We start from the raw sequence: 17788 nt of genomic DNA, 5'->3' as shown, positions 1-17788 counted from the left end.
AAACATAAATCTACAATGGGTTTTGACACTGGAAGAGCACAGTTGGATAGTAGGGGAGAAAGTATGGCACATGAATGGGCTCTCTGGCTTCTGAAGCAGGGTAGAGATGGATCTGGTAGGCAAATAGCCAATCAGTAAACAATCCTAGAGATTCTAGAGTGGTAGGAGAATAACAGCCCACCCCCCCCAACTTTATATTGCTATTCATTTAAGTAATCTATTGAAAAACTTTAATGAGTGTGGGAGAGATGGAGATCCATGAGTATAGGTATGGAAACTTTCATACAAATATCAGGTTTTTCTAACATATTGATTAGTTTTGCTGATTTTTTGTTTCTATTCTTCTTTTTATTCTTTAAGAAAAAAAATTTGTTGTGTAGGATGGTATTTTTGGGAAGAGAAAGAGGAGGATACAGAGAGAAATTCAGGCTAGGTAAAAAACTAAGAATATCAATAAAAATATATTTTTAAAAGAAATATTTAAAATTTTACACAAACAAGTACAAATGAACATGATGTAATACATGTTGAGTAGACATTGAGCAAAGGAAGGAACTAAAGTAATGTTATGGCCTATTAAGAGTAATGAGGTAAACTTTCTGCAGGAGATCGGTTTTGAATACAGTTTTTAAAAGTTGAAGATAGTTCATAAATGGGCAGGTCAGTCTCATTCTCCTTTTAAATGCACACTTTCCTCCCCAGTTTTTAAAAGTTGAAGATAGTTCATAAATGGGCAGGTCAGTCTCATTCTCCTTTTAAATGCACACTTTCCTCCCCAGACAAGGATGAATGCTCTAAGGACAACGGTGGGTGTCAACATGAATGCATCAACACATTTGGAAGCTATGTTTGCCAATGTAGAAATGGATTTGTGCTACATGAGAATGGCCATGATTGTAAAGAAGGTGAGTCCTTTTACCAATTCTATTCTTCTTACATTTTAATTGATTTTTTTTCGAGCATTTGTTTTTTCCCCTCCTTACTCCCTTTTGTTTTTGAGTTATTTCAGTCATGTTCAACTCTTCATGACCTTATTTGAGGTTTTCTTTGTAAAAATACTGGTGTGGTTTGCTATTTCCTTCTCCAGTGCATTTTTATAAATGAGGCAGAGTTAAGTGATTTGCCCAGAATCACACAGCTAGTTAAGTATCTGAGACTGGATTTGAGCTCATGAAGATGTGTTCTTGATTCCAAGCCCATTCCTCTATCTGCTGTGCCATCTAGCTCACCCTAGTTCCCTACTTTACTATAAAAAAATGAAACCTTTATAACAATATTCATAAGCAAAATAAAATTCTCCAGTTCACCATATCTGAAAATGTATCTTGTTTTGTGTTGTGAATCTATCATCTGTCTGACAAGGGGTGGGTTAACATCCTTTATCTTTGAACCTTTGAAATCAAGGTTGGTAATTTAATGGATCAGAGTTCTTAAGTTTCTGAACATTTTAGAAAAGTTCTTTTATAAGGTAGGAAGTCATGATGTTAGGGCATAATTTCCACCTTTAATCTACTCCTAGGACAATCTACATTGAATTTCTGTCTTAAGAAATTTGGTGATTATTAACAATAAAAGTGAAGAGTTTGGGAGCACCTTATAATAAGTAATTATTCAATAAATGTTTGTTGATTTAATTTCTAATAGGGTTTAGAATTGAGAGTGATCTGAGAGGTCATCTAGCTCAACTTCCTGAACAATGCGAGAATTTCTTATTAAGCATACTTGATAAATAGGCATTCTAACATTCACAGTGAGATTGTCTACTTAAGAGAAACCATTTCACTGTCTGACAGAACCATTGATAGAACCTTCTTATACTGAACTTAAATCTGCTTCATTATAACATCCATTTATTAGTTGTCCTATGTTCACCTTCTGGAATGACAGAAAAAATTCACTATTGGCCCAATTCAAGCCAATGTGGATTGGATTATATAATGTCCATGGGACAAAATACCTAGAGTGAAAGGTTGACTACATTGTGCCATGGACCTTATGATTAATATCATTATCCATCTAAATTAAATGCCATATGGAGATAGGAAAGAACATCTAGAATTGCTGGAATTACTATGGATTATGGAGGTTTTCCATGGAACGGATCTATAAAGGGGGATACAAGGAGGAGAAGTGAAATCATTACCAAAAAATCCTCCTCCATCCAGTATTAGAGTCAATAGAAGATCCAGAAAGAAAAAACAGAAAAAGGATCAGAGTTGCCACAACTATTCCATCCCTCACTATAGTCATTGTCAGTGACTGCCATTTAAGTTCCCATTAACAGAGACAAATCAGAGGAAGAGGATATTCAAATGGGTTTACCCATCACATTTTCTTTTCCAAATGCAAACCCCTATTAAATCTATGATCAGGGCCTTGCCTGGTTGGAATAACTGCTTTGAGACTTAGAGTTGGAGTCCAATCCTAACATAGAAAGATGAAGCAATGGATCAAACATATAGATGCTTCATTGGTTGTTCACCATATGATCAGTAAGGATATATTTTGTGTACCATAAAATATACCTAAATCATACTCTTTGCTCAAACTCAAAGTTTAACTCTTACAATTGCTTAATTATCAATGATTTTTACAAATTGTGCAATAGTAACCAATAATAATGATTATAATGATATCAGTAACTCACATTTACCTAACACTCTAAGGCCTGCAAAGCACTTGACAGATATTGTTTCTGACATCTTCACTCCCCTACCCCATTAGGATTAGGCATGAGAATGTAGACAAGATGGTCTTTCTGCCATTGCCATATTCATCGCATGGGGAAGGGGAGGAATCTCAAAATCTTCTCTTAAACCAGAGATCATCTTCCTTTTGAGACATTTCTTTAAAAAAAAAATCCCATAGAAACAATGAGGATGGAGGGGCAGAGCTCATCTGGAAGAAAAAGAGTAAGTCAAAGAAAAATTCCCCACCATAAGGAAATTCTGCACAATAAAAGATCCAAAGAGCAACTTTAGTGCAGAATTTTTAAGGAAATTTACAACACACATGATGGAAGATATATCAAAAAATCAGATAATAAATATATTATGGTATTTAAGGGAAGGTTTTAATTCTTAGTCTTGTGTTCCTTTTTTTCCAATTTAACTGTCTTCTACTTTATAATTCTAATTCTTTAATCTATCTTTTCATCACATTGTTAAATATAAAGATATATCAAAGGAAGATTAAAAGAATCAATTTACAAAAATACGAAAGAAAGAATGAAAAGCTTCAATGGAAGAAGTCAAAGTCAGAGAAAGAGTAATTGAATAAATAATATAGCTGGCCATTCATATAATTCTTCAAAGTTTTCAAAGTGCTTTATAAACATTATCTCCTTTCATCCTCATAAGAATCCTGTGAGATATGGATATAGGTATACCTATTTTAGAGGTGAGGTAATTAAGATTCAAAAAGGTTAAATGACTTCTTTATAGTCACACAGCTAGTAATGGTAGACAAAATTCAAGTTTCTCCTGATTTAAGTTAATGTTCTCTCAACTATGCCATATTGCCCTATTGAAACAACAATAAAAGTATAAGTCCTTGATATCATAGAACTTTAAAAAATCAATTGATGACAATATAGAATAAAATAGTACACTTTAAAAATAGATAGTGGAACTCAAATATCAGATTTATTGGGATCTCAGAGGATCCCAAAAAAAGACTACTTCATGTTGGAAGAAATAATTAGGGGAAAATTTTTAAAGATTGCACAAGAAGAGATATCAATCTATGAGTGGAAAAAAATTCATAAGATCTCAGTATAGAAAAATCCAAAACCCAAGTATCTAAGACACATAATTATTAAATTTCAGAATAATAAAGATAAGGAAGTAAGCCTTTAAAAGGCCAAAAAAGAAAGAAATCATACGGGATAAAATACAAATTAGAATGTCCTCAGATTTATTAAAATAGATTTTCTTATTTATTTAATTAAATATTTCCAATTATATTAATTTTTTAACATTCATTTAAATTCTTTTTGAAGTCCAAATTCTTTCCCTCCTTCCCATTCTTCCCATATAACATGTTCCCATATTTTTATGCAATTATACAAGAAAGAATATATTGAGGTGTTTTGTTTAAGGTCAACACATAAAAAGACCAGATTAGATGGAACCAAGAATTACTAATCTTATACATTTTAATATTTTATTTGAAGGAAAACATTTAAAGATTAAATATACTTCAAAGAATTATTTTGGGGGAAATTTGCAGAAATTGAAGGAATCTTCATATCATCAAGTCAAGAAGTTATTAAAGATAGAAGTAGGATAATATAAACTTATTATCTCCAGTTAAGAATATAATGCTATGTAACCTTTTGTGAATTAAATGGGAACAAGAATTTGACATGAAATGGTAACTCATGAAAAATGAAATTTAAAATATTCCTAAAGTTATAAAGTAGAAGACATTTAAAGTGGAATAAAAAAGGAAAACAAAAAAAGGAAGAAAAGGAGAGGAATATATGATTCCCAGAGGACAACTAACTTTAACTAAAAGTCAACTTCGAACTTTAACTAAAAGTCAATCATGTCTCAGGGAATCACACATAGTTAATAGCATAATGATGAAATAGTTCAAAATTATTATTTAAAGCTTTAGTTAATTAATTTAAAAGTAGAAGCAGTTATGGAAAAATGGGATAGCTTTGCAATCTTGATAACATTAAGAACAAAACTGGAAAAATATCAGAAAATCAATTCAATTTAACCATTATTTCTCAAGTACTTATTATGTGCAAGACATTGTGCCAGAGATGCAAACAAAAAAGGGTTTTTTTTTAATTTCAGAAAGATTATAGTTTTATTTTCTAAATAGAATTTAATAGAGTGAATAAATGTAAAGGGCTTGAATTCACCCACTAAAAGGAAAATAATTGAATTGAATTAACCAAAATCCATCAATATGTTGTTTACAAAAAAACACATTTGATGCAAAAAAAAAGTTTAAAATTAAAAAAAAATTGTAAGAGAGTTCCCGAAAGTGCAAATTCAAAAAAACTAGGATGGTAGTATTTATATCTGAAAGAGCTGAATTTAAATCAGAAAGCATCAAGAATGATCAAAATGAAATCAAGGTTGAATTTATTATATGATGATAAGATGAACTTTAAATAAAGAATGCATAATTATATTTTATTTATATACATCCAAGATTTTAGTAGTGAAATAAAAATTATTAATACCAAAAGAGGAAAAAGATAAGAAATAATAGAGGACTACAATGTTAATAAAATATGATAAATCCAGTAAAATAATATAAAACTAGTAATAGCTAATAAGTGTTTGATAAACTGGAATTAATTTATAGAGAGAAACAAATGAATGAAACAGAAAATATGCCTCTTTTTTTACTTCAAGTGTACATGGAACTCTCAAAAGCTTATCACATACTTGATTATAAAAAAGCTTTGAAAAATTCTTACATACCGATTAGTCCTATGACTGCCTTTCATTCCTGAGAAGAATGATCTAGTAGGGCACTTCAATTCCACACATATGTATTATAAATTACTTGAAAAGTGAGAGTTAGTAAATAGAAAACCAGCCCGAAAATAAGGAAAACCTGGAGTTGAGTACTACCACTGAGTCACAATTTATGTGACCCTACACAAGTGATTCTCAATGCCCTTCAAGACATTTTATTGTAATTTAAAGAATAATTATAAATCTGTATTGGTATAAGGAATTTCCTCATTGGACTTCCAATCCCTACCTTAATGAAATCACATGTTCAGAACAAAAATAAAATTTTAATCTCACTAATATAAATTTAATCATCTTTCAGATACCACTTTACAAATAAACATGATATAAAACAAAATATGATAAATATATAGGAAAGGCAAACACAAATTACAATGAGAAATCCCAGAAGGAAGAAAATTTTTAAAAAGATGAATCTTGCAGGAAATCATTGTTTTTTGTCAGTTGGTGCCTTCCTTGAACTGATCATATATTTTTTTCTAGCTGGCTGTGAGCACAGGGTCAACAGTGCAGAAGGAATAATGGCAAGTCCAAACTGGCCTGATAAATATCCCAGTCGAAAAGAATGTACTTGGAATATTTCCTCCACTCCTGGTCATCGGGTAAAAATTGTGAGTTATTTCTGTTGATTAGAAAATAGAAATCTACTCTTTTGTTTGAAATGAAATGTTTATGTCAAGTCCATGATTTAAGTCCCATGAATAGCATTTTCTAAGCTACACACTAAGAAAGTGTGGTGATTAAAAGTATGAAAGCTAGGATTAAAGATAGTTTTGGAATCAAATGTTGGCTTTGCCATATATATTATGATTCTTTTCTCATTGGTACATCTATGCATTCTCTTGAATCATGCAGGCAAAATAATAATAATCATGTTGCTAACTCATTTGTTTTGTGCTTCTAAATATATATAACAAAGAAAGTTCTGATTCTCAAGATTAGCAGAATGTCAAGGAATGTGGATGTTTCTGAGAATTTTATTTTAAGAATAGTGAACATCTATAATGCACTATGTGCTAAGTACTGTGTAAGGCACTTTACAAATATTATGTCATTTGATTTTCACAATGCTAGGAGATAGGTGCTGTTATATTCTCATTTTACAGTTGAGAAAACTGCAGAATAGAGCAGTTAAGTGACTTGCCCAGCATCACACAATTTGCAAGTGTCTGAGACTAGAGTTGAACTCTAAACCTAATGCTCTATCCTGTACCCCTTCACCCCCAGCCACTTCTAAATGGAGAAGACAAAGGAAAAAAACAACAGATCTTTACAACTATACCACTAATATATGATTTATTATCCCTATAGGATAGGTATAGAGAGGTATATAGAAAGAGATATGTAACCCTGTAAAACTGAATATTACGAGAATAGTAATAAAAATGTCCTAAGTCTATATAGCATTTTATAATTTTCAAAACATTTTCATTTGTGTTATCTTATTTGATCCTAACAATAAACCTGGGAAGTAACAGAACAAATATCCTTTCCTTTTACGGATAAGGAAACTTCGGATATCACACCAACATAATATCCCAGCTTCTTGGATTTTCTTTCTTCCCAGGGCAAGTTTCCCCAATGTGTGCATTCCAAACAAATTATTCTTTGTCCATGTATGAAATAGGCTCCTAATAGTCACTGAGCATATTTTTAGTCTGAGGAAATAGTGTTTATTTTATTTATTTAGTTGTTTTGTTGTTGTTGTTGTTGGTGTTGTTTTATTTGTTTGTTTGTTTTTTGTGGGGCAGTTGGAATTAAGGGACTTGACCAGGGTCACATAGCTAGGAAGTGTTAAGTGTTTGAGATCACATTCGAACTGAGTGCTGTGTCCATTGCACCATCTAGCTGCCCCAGTAGTGTTGATTCTGATGGCTTGTCTCTGCTATATACTCAGAGCAGTTTTGTTCTGTGTTTAGGAAAATACTTAATAACTTCTTCTTTGCATATAATTTGCTCTTCCCTTCATTTTCCACTCCATCCGTCTTCATCTCTTGGCTCTGGGCATTTTTTCTGGCAGTCCCCATGAAAGGCTTTCCCTCTCCTCATCTCTGCCTACTAGCTTCCTCTGAGTCCCAAGTTAAACCCCATGTTTTATCAATCCCTGGATGAAGGAGAATGACTATTAACCAATCAACATGATCTAGGTGGGGCCATCAGGGACAGTCATGATTTTAGTATAATAAAATATTTCACAAAGGAGTGGTGAAGTGTCCAAGGTTCAGAACCACAAATTGGCATTTCAGGAGTTCTGAGATCCAAGAACTAGATAGAGTATAGTAAATATAAAATCAGGAGAGAGTCCAAGGCATCAATTATTATGTTGATAAAATAATAGTTAATTTATAATTTTATGGCTTCTTTAAAGTTTTCAAAGTACTTACTATACATATATTACCTCCTTTGATCTTTGCAGCAATCTGGTAAAGTAGTAAGGATTCAGTAAAAATCTAGAAATTCAAGCCCAGGTCTTAGAGTCTTTCCACCACATGGATTTGGAAATTCTGTTAGAACCCTAAAAGCTGAGATTTCTCAATTTTACTTGATGAGTAAAGTCAGTGTGTAACTAGGGATGTTGGGAAGGCTATCAATTGTGCTTAATCTCACCCCACCTTTATCTCCTGTATGAGCTCTACTGTGGACAGCTCCCTGTTGATGCTAGATAGGGAGAGAGCTGAATTGCTACTCAGAAGTCTCAGTATGTAGTCACTAATTTGCTAAAATCTATAACAATTTGAGTTAAAATGATCTGGAGCAGTATAGAATTTAAGAATTTTCTTGTGTTTTTTAAGTTAAAGTCCCTCCCAATGCTGAAATATTCTGTGATTTTACAGATATTTTTCTCATTACTGAAATTCATTAATGATAACCCCACCATTTTCTCTCTGTACTATGTATGTGTGGAAACTGGTTCCTTCTTCTGCTAACCGAGATCAGAGGACCTGGGTTTTCCTTCCTACCTCCTGCTCTTCTTCCTGTTTCTTTGTTTGCCTACCTTTACCTGCTTCTTTCTCTGTCCTCTAGCTTTATTGTTTCTCCTAGCCACACTGATCAGTCTCTTCCTGCTATTTAGTCTAAACCCGGCTCTCTTAAACCTCTATTCCTTTATCAATGGCTACTTCTTTCCCTTCCTTCCCTACTCTGCTGTTTCTACCTCAAATTCTCAGTTCCCTTTCTCTCCCTCTGGGATCTAATCTAATCCCTAATCCTTCATCACCTCCCGTTCTCATCATGGCCATCTCTTGTTATAATAGGACAAAGTACCAATATATCGCAGAGGACAACCTCTAGCAGTTTGCCTGGTATCTGCTGTACAACCTGAATTGTTTATACTTCTGAGGGAAGGGGAAAGTAGTGACTCATTTATCCTATTAGTCGCCTATAACAGAAGGGATTTTCTTTTTCTGTTTCTAGGAGATAATCCATCCCTCTGGGATACTGGCTGTGAGGGACTACCCACTGAAAGAGAACAATAGTGTCATATTGTGATATAATCTCCTTGGAGGCAGGGATTGTCCATTTGTATCTTTATATTCTCAGTGCTTAGCATGGTACCTGACATACTGCAACTGTTTAATAAATAGCCATTGATGTCTGTCTTACTTGTTTCTTTACAATTCTGTCCAAATTGAATGACCTATGGCAGGAGCTACTTACACAAGATAAATTGGGTTTTTCTCCCAAGAGCCCAGAGCTGGGAAGACATTGCTGCTCCCTCCCCCTCTCCAGACACTACCAAAGGGAAGTAACCGAGTGCTGGTCAGCATGTCGGACCTCTGGACTCAAGCTTCTGGAGGTGACATGACCTTTCCCTGGCTTCTTCTTTTCTGTCTCATAGACTTTTAATGAATTTGAAATTGAGCAGCACCAGGAATGTGCTTATGATCACCTGGAGGTGTATGACGGATCCAACAGCAAATCCCCAATGCTCGGCCGTTTCTGTGGCAGCAAGAAGCCGGATCCTGTGGTGGCTTCTACAAACAGGATGTTTCTCAGGTTCTATTCTGATGCTTCAGTGCAGAGGAAAGGTTTCCAAGCAAGACATAGCACAGGTATACTGAGTGATCATGAGACAGTTAAACTTTAAATGGTCTGATGCTCCAACACCCTGACTTTGCCATCATCTCTCAGCTTTCTCCTCCAACTACCTCCTTAGATCAATTCCAGCTTCATAGCCCCACCTTCCCCAGAGTGGCCCATTCATAACTCCAAGAAAGTAATCACTTGAACATTTCTGTTCTTGTCTTGGAGACAGGAAGTCTTAAATTCAAAGACTTTGACAAGTACTTTAACCTTTCTGGGTCTCAGTTTCCTCATTTGTAAAATGAAACTTTATAATTCTATGCTTTTATTTATTTTTAAAATCTAATTTAATTTTTCCAATGAGCAAAAATCGATTTCTCTCCCTCTCAATTCTCTTGCCCTCACTCCAGAGTGTGGTGGCCGGCTGAAGGCAGAAGTCCAGACCAAAGATCTCTATTCCCATGCCCAGTTTGGGGACAACAACTACTCTGGTCAGTCTCATTGTGACTGGGTGATTGCAGCAGAGGATGGCTATGGTGTGGAATTGATATTCCAGACGTTTGAAGTTGAAGAGGAGGCAGATTGTGGGTACGACTACATGGAGGCCTTTGATGGGTACGACAGCACGGCTCCACGGCTGGGCAGATTCTGCGGCTCTGGGGTAAGTCCTAGAAGTTAGAGTTCTGAGCCAGAGCTCCCGTGACCCATGGCAGCGGAACAGCAATGGAGAGAGGTCTGGATCGGTGTATTGGGAAGGGGATGAATTTGGTGGAGACTGATGGCAATGAATTTCCTTTAACTTTGGCAAATAAAAGTAAAGACCATCAGAAGCAAAATTCACTGAAATTGGAACCATTAAAAAGAAACTAGCGCTATAAAAAGTTGGTGTTTGGTTTTTAGTATCAAGAGTATATATTGATTCTATGTATTAATTTCAGTAAATATTCTTTAATTTGTTCTATGCCACATGAAGAATAGAATATTATTACTACTAGTATTATTATTATTTGTGTGAGCTCTAAATTTTAAGGAGGAAATTAAAGTTGTCCAAAAATAGAACAGGCAACTTCCATTAAAAGTTCTTCAGCACAGGCTGGACAATTACTTATATGGATTCTTTGGGGAGCATAAGATAAGTAGGTCGAGGACCACTAAAGTCCCATCTAACTCTGATATTGTATGTTTTTGTATGTTTGGGGCTGAGCTTTTTGTCAAGGCAAGAGGCTATTTAAGATAGCAGAGTTTGGGCCCTTGGTCACACGGAAAGGAAAATGATGTCTTGGGGCTGGGTTAGTTGCTTATATAATAGAAACTCAGTCAGAGCCTCTTTTAGAAGCTCTGTTGTTTATGTCATAGTGAGTTACAAAATGAAAGTTTCAGCACAATGGAGATAGATTTAGTCTCAGAAGACCTGAGACAAATCTCAGCTTTCTAACTAACTTCCCGAATGATCCCGGACAGATCAACTCATCAGTCTTGGCTTCTGTTTCTTTATTTGTAAAACAAAAGGATCATGTGAAGAATTCTTCCAGCTCTAAACTTATGTTCCTATGGAACTCAAAATTCTAGGGACTGGATCTTTGCAATTTGTGCCAGTTGCCACCAGGTGGTGGTCTTGCTTCTAGCCTTAGCTACAGGACCAAGTCTGGTGAATTCAGACCCGAGACATTCTTGAGCAAACTGACACTTTCTTGGCAAAATATTATTTACATATATAACTATTTGGGCCAGTTGTGTGGAAGAAGAGCTATGTAAAGTCATAGCTAGTAATTCTGATGCTGAGATCAAGGAACTTAGAACAAGCATAAAAGATAAATACAAATCAACTTTTTAAGGAAAAAGTCATGGTATGGATGAGAGAGAAGAATACAATCTCTCTTTTTTATTAGTATTTTATTTTTCTGAATACATATATCATTTTTATTATTTATTTTTGTAAGACTTGTGTTCCAATTTTTCTCTCTCTTTTCCTTCCCTTCCCCTTCCAAGAGAACAATCTGATATAGGTCAAATATGTGCTAAGCTTTTAAATATATTTCCATATTTGTCATATTGTGCAAGAAAAATTGACCAAAATGGAAAAAAAAAGACAAAGAAAACAAACAAACAGTAGCGTATGTTTTGATGGACATTCAATTTCCATGGTTTTCTCTCTGGGTGTGGATGGCACTTTCCATCCCATGTCTATTGGAATTGCCTTAAACCACTGCATTATTGAGAAGAGATTCTTCACAACTGATCATCACATAATCTTGCTATTATTGTGTATAATGATCTCTGCTCACTTCACTCAACAAAGATTCATGTCCATCTTTCCAGGCTTTTCTGAAATCAGCCTGCTCATAATTTCTTATAGAACAATAATATTCTATTCCATTTATGTACCATAACTTATTCAGTATTTTTCAAATAACTGACATCTATTCCATTTCCACTGAGGAGCAAATCTCAAAGAGAGACCTTGAATAGTCTGACACATCAGGCCCAAGTGTGTGCAGAGGGGCCTTGGAAGAAAATTGCTTTATAGGGTGGTCTCTGAAAGATAGTTACAAGGGAAGGAATGAGCCAGGCCAATTTAGAAGGAGCTTATCTGAAGTATAATCACCATGGGGGAGAGGGATGATAGTGAAGTTGCCATCTGGTAGTTATTTTTAATTATTTTCCAATTCAGCTACCTATCCTTACTAACTAGATGATTGCTACCTGAGAGGCTGTGGGTAAGAAAGCCCCACAATCAATTCTCTAGGATAAGAGTTAGTAGCTCTTTTTCTGTTATGGACATCTTTGACAATGTGGTGAAGCCTATGGAAGCTTTTTCTTAGAATTTAAAAAAAAATATTAAATATATAAATATGTAAACATAAAGGAAACCAATTGTATTGAAATATGTTTTTCAAACCATTAAAAAAGCACAAATTCAGAAACTCCAGGCTTTTGGATAATGGAATAGTTGCAGATCTGCATTGATGGAGAAAATTTCTTCAGTGAGAGTTCCCTGTATGAGTGGAATTACAGATCTGTCTAAAAAAAAAGAAACAAAACAAAACAAAACAAAAGAGCAAAGCAGGTATGAAACTCATCCATTTCTATTCGTGTTCTGTCAGTCTCCTGGTCACCTCAGCCTAGTCAGACAAGAAGGCGGCAGGCTCACTTTATACATTTTTAGCTTTTTAAGATAGATTTCTTATCAACATCTTTTGTTTTTAGATCACCTAGTTTCCTCTTGTATCTCTACTTTCCTCCTCCCAGAGAGCCCTACATTATAACAAAGAATTTTTTTAAAAAATAAAGCAATAAAAAGGAAGAATTTTTTAAAAATTTGATCAATATGTTGAAAAAAATCGGCCATTATATGCAATTTTTCATCCCCTTTGCCCTAATGACCCTCTTTCCTTAGAAAAGGGAGATATTTTCTCACAACTCTCAATTTTTTTTTTTTTTTTTTTTTTTTGCTAAGCTTTCAGCTATCTTCACAATTAAAACTTTGCTTTGTTCTCCCAAGGTTTTGCTCTATGTTTCATCAAAACATTCTGGTGAACAAAAGCAGCTTTTGCAGTGCCCTTCTACACACACACACACACACACACACACACACACACACACAAATGTGTATTTTTTTACTCGCCTGACTAAACCACTATCGGCACACTTCTGCTTCTGATCTTCCCACTAAGCACCCTGTCTTTAAGGAAGTTCTTACATAAAAGGATGGCCAAATGTTATTCAAAGGACTGAGTGATGATTCTGGCAATACACAAGGAAAAATAGGTTATCTGCCTCATTTTCCCCTCAACCACAGGAGCAGAGATTTTGAGGTAGAAGGGACTGTAGAGACAGTCTAGCCCAATCTCTTTCTCTTTTAAACACAGAAAACTGAGATTTAGATAGCTTAAGTACCATAATTTCAGAGACCAGATTTGAACTCAGATCCTTATGATTCCTGACTTAACACTTTGTGTTTAAGAGCTACAGCAGCCTCTCTCAACTCTTTGCATTCTCTTCCTGTGGAATCTCACCTGGACCAGGGCAACAACTTCCTGACAGGTGTCTTACCTGCTCTCTTCTCCATCTGCTTCATTCTTCAGGACTTTGACAAATTGTCTTAGCAGGTGCACATGCCTCCATCATTCTATCCCCTCTGCTCTTAAATTCTCTCCTTATTACAAGTCATCTCTATTCTACCTCCACAATGTCATCCACATCTCTCTCCCTTCTTACTTTCTCCATTGCCTCAATTCTGGTTTCTGCAAACCTAAAAGTATCAGAGACTGCAGAAGTACCAAGAGAAATAAAAACTACATAAAAAAAATTGGATTTGGTGATAAGCAACCACTGAGAAAGAAGTTTTACTAGAATGGGGGGAATATAAGCCCTTATGGGAAGCTTTGGTCATCTCACCTCCACTTTCTCCCCACCTGGACACTTTCCCCTAATCTCTGAGCTATGCTAGGTGAGTTTCTATCCCCAAGTCACTTTTCAATTTCCTCCTCTCCCCTTTTATGTGCTGTCTTATCTCCAATAGAATGTAAGTTCCTTGCAGTAAGAACTGTGTAGCTTAATTGTATTTATATTTTATGCACTTAACACAGTGCCTGACACACAATAAGCTTTAATTAATGTTCAATTATATATATATATGTATATATATTTGTGATATATGTTTATTTATTTTATGTATCTATCCATCTATACATGTATGTATATATCTATATATTTATCCATCCATCCATTTATCCATTAATCTATGTATTTATCCATTTATTTTTCTATATATATATGAATATATATATATGTATCTGTCTGTCCTTCTGTCTATCTGCTTATCTATTTATCTACTGTGGTGGACTACAGTAAAGCCCTAGACTTAGAATTATAATAAAAACTGCATTCAAATCCTGCCTCTGACATTGTTAGCTATTTGACAAAAATGGTCAAATTACTTCATCTCTCTTCTCAGCATCTTCATCTGTAAAAATGGAGCTAATAATGGAGGTAGTCTCCTAGTCCAAAGTCCAGGGTAGGTAGATTCTTATATATGAGCTACTACAAAAATGTTCATTCAATCTTAATCTATTTAGAGTTTACTTCCTAAAGACTTTTTGGAAGTTTTCTATATTATTATATAATTAGTCATAGATTGTTGTGATCATATGCAATGATGTACATGAAGGGCTTTATAAATGCCTGATATTATTCTCCAATTTATTTAAATGTTTGTCATTATAATTTCTTCTTTTCTCAGCCTTTAGAAGAAATCTACTCTGCAGGGGACTCGCTGATGATACGCTTTCACACTGACGACACCATCAACAAGAAAGGCTTCCATGCTCGGTATACAAGCACCAAATTTCAAGATGCTCTCCACATGAGGAAGTAGTTCCAGTGTTTCTTAAATACCAATCGCCATCCTCGATCCCACACCCGGTGGAGTTTATTTTCTCCAACAGCAGCACTCTGTTAATCTGACTCAAAAGAGTGCACAGTATTTTCCTCCAACCCAGACTCAACATCCAGCCTTTCTTTGAAGAGAATGAACACGACAGTCTATTTTTCAATGACCAAGTAGTTCCTTTACTTGTTGCATTGGCCCTCCAAAAATCAAATGGCTCAAATGATTGGCCCCAAAGTGTGGTTTGATTATTTATCAGTAATATCAAGATTTCAGTTGAACGGAATTATGGGACATCCAAGTGATACCAGAGGATCCACTGCCTTTCTCCCTGGATGGAAGGATGGTGGATGAATGGTTGGGTAGGGAGATGGGGGGGGATGGGTTGGCCCCTAACATTGTCCTTTCCTTTCAGAAAGAATTGGATCATATAGGAGAGGATGTGATCATGTTGGGCCTTTCCCCTCGTCATGCATTAAGCGACAGGCTTGATAGTTGTTGATTTAGATCCGTTGTGCATTAATTTAATTCCCCACAGCACATCACTCTTCTGCTTGTAGGGAGTCACAAAGAGCTGCCTTTTTGCTCGTTTCCAGGGCATATTGGACCATAAGAATACAGGATCTTAGAACTGGAAGGGACTCTGGTCCTATACCTTCACTTTACAGATGAGGATACTGAGACCCAGAGAGATGAAGTGACTTGATGAAGGTCACATTTCTCTCTAGGGCCAAACCTTTTCTCCACACTCAGAAAGACTCCCAGTCTTTCCACTGTACCACACTGCCTCCCAGAAACCCGTGGCCTGCCGTAGGAGACCAAACCAGGAAATCCTCTGCACTTCTGAGTGCGAGCAGAGAGATTGTGGATCTAAGGGAGCAGGATTGGAGCTGTAATAAATGGTTAATGACAGTGGGTGGGAGGGAATCACCAATCTCTCTTTGCTTCTTCTCCATCACCCTTCTTTGTGTGAACAGATCACGGAGCCAACAGTCAGCACGGTGCCCACTTTGTAGCACAGAGGAGCCATTGGACCGCCACAGGGAGAGCCTCAGTTATGCTGAAAAGAAATTATTTTCCAGCCTCAGAGGGGCTAACTTGTCTCCACCATAGCCAGGGCCCATTTTATTGGCAAAAGGCATGAAGGGCAAATGCTCTTCAAGAGCCCAGTTCTTTTCATCTATATAGCCTAGAGCTCGGAAAAATTGTTAGCTAAGGGAGAATGATCGCATGGTGGTCCAGATTATCTGCAAGTTCCGCTGGCAGATTTAATTAAGAAAAATGGTCTCAAGCAAGTTCCTTGAGATGAATCTACCAACTGGTGATCAGAATAAACAAGATGGCATTTCTGTGGGAAAAATGCAAAAGGTGAATCTTGAACAATTGTATAGCATCATGATTTAGTTTTAGGGGGAGGACAGTTCTGAGAGGCATTTTGTTAAGGCAAATGTGGGCATTATGAGCTAAAAGCTGTGGTGTGTTAGCTTTAAGGAAGTATTTATGATTAAATAATTTATAATGATGTTTACATAACCTTAAGTACCATTAGGTAAGAAGTTGGCTGTGGCACATATGTTTCAGATATACATTGTTCTCAGTAATGTTAAAGACAACTCCCATAGCTTTGGGGACTAAATGAAAGTCATTTAAACTATAGTATGTGAAGAAAGTTAAAGTAATATTTAAAAAATTGGAAAATCCTACAATAAAAAATTTATCCAAACAAAATGATGGTTGGGAATTAAAAATAAAAGTTATACAAAGGTAATGGGAAATGCATGAAAAATTTTCTTGCTTTAAACAGGAAAAGCTAAGTAATAATAATATATATGTATGTATGTATGTATGTATGTAAAGGATCAGTAGTCAAAGCCTTAATAAATGTAATTTGAAAATGTTATACTTGTTGACCACAGTTTTACAGCAGGCCATGTAAAACGCTCTAATAGAATGTGTGGTATCTTGTGTTTGCTTTAAATAAGTTCTATTTGAGTTGTACATCAAGGAATGTCACGCAGTATTACATAATAAAATAGAGCATTTCCCAAAAGTCTTTAAGAAGTAAACTCTTAATAGATTAAAACTACATGAACATTTTTGTGGTATCCCATATATAAGAATCTACCTACCCTGGACTTCTGGATTAGGACATTAAGACATGTCCAAATTCAATTTTCACCATACATTTTAGTGATTTCTATCATAGTGTTTTGCTTCCAAGAGAGTTCCCTCAGGTCAGCCTCCAATCATGGTGGGAAAAACTGAAACCAAAGTCAGTATGAAGAGAAATAATTCAGTTATATTTCTGCCTAGGAACTTGAGGCATTTCAGTTTCCAGGTAATAAGTGGTAGAGTCAGAATTCAATCCCAGGTCTTCTGATTTCAAAACCATCCTTCTTTTCACAGTAACACAAAAACATGTCACAAAATTGCTCACGTTGTATTTGAAACTCAAGGTATTTCACATTTTTTATATGAAATAAAGATTTTATTTTAAAAAGAACAGTCAGCATAATTTCAGTCTACAGATAGACCAGGCTATCGTCCTGTCACTGCATTCATGAGCTAACATTTGAAACAAGGAGACTCCAGAGAAGACAGAACATGTTTTTGTTCTTAAAACAGTCCTTGTTCTATGTAGTTTGTATTTGGATCTCCTTGATTATCCTTGAGTAGAACCTTTCTTCCATCCATGATTCTTTCTTGGCGTTTGGACACGAATTAGAAATTCTCATGTAGACTCACAGAATCACAAATTTTAATTAAGAGTTGGAGGGGTTTTATGGACCATTTGTTCCAACCCATACTCAGAAGGAATCCCCACATATCTGTTGAGTGCTTATTCAGCCCTTGCTGAAAGATCTTCAATGAG

General features: G+C 35.4%; 1 protein-coding gene across 1 annotated transcript in view; it reads left to right on the top strand.

Moving 5' to 3' along the window:
* Positions 1 to 17058, top strand: part of TLL2 (tolloid like 2) — a 123181-nt gene extending 106123 nt beyond the window's left edge. Inside the window, exons 17-21 of the mRNA XM_051973821.1 lie at positions 780 to 905; positions 5988 to 6115; positions 9343 to 9556; positions 9938 to 10188; positions 14770 to 17058. Coding sequence (XP_051829781.1) covers positions 780 to 905; positions 5988 to 6115; positions 9343 to 9556; positions 9938 to 10188; positions 14770 to 14904 — 854 coding nt within the window. The 3' untranslated portion in view covers positions 14905 to 17058. The remainder of the gene's footprint in view (positions 1 to 779; positions 906 to 5987; positions 6116 to 9342; positions 9557 to 9937; positions 10189 to 14769) is intronic.
* Positions 17059 to 17788: the final 730 nt, after the last annotated feature.

Source organism: Antechinus flavipes, chromosome 2, assembly GCF_016432865.1.
Source record: "Antechinus flavipes isolate AdamAnt ecotype Samford, QLD, Australia chromosome 2, AdamAnt_v2, whole genome shotgun sequence".
NCBI lineage: Eukaryota > Metazoa > Chordata > Mammalia > Dasyuromorphia > Dasyuridae > Antechinus > Antechinus flavipes.
The sequence above is the reverse complement of the archived record's forward strand: the minus strand, read 5'-3'. Positions and strand labels throughout refer to the sequence as shown.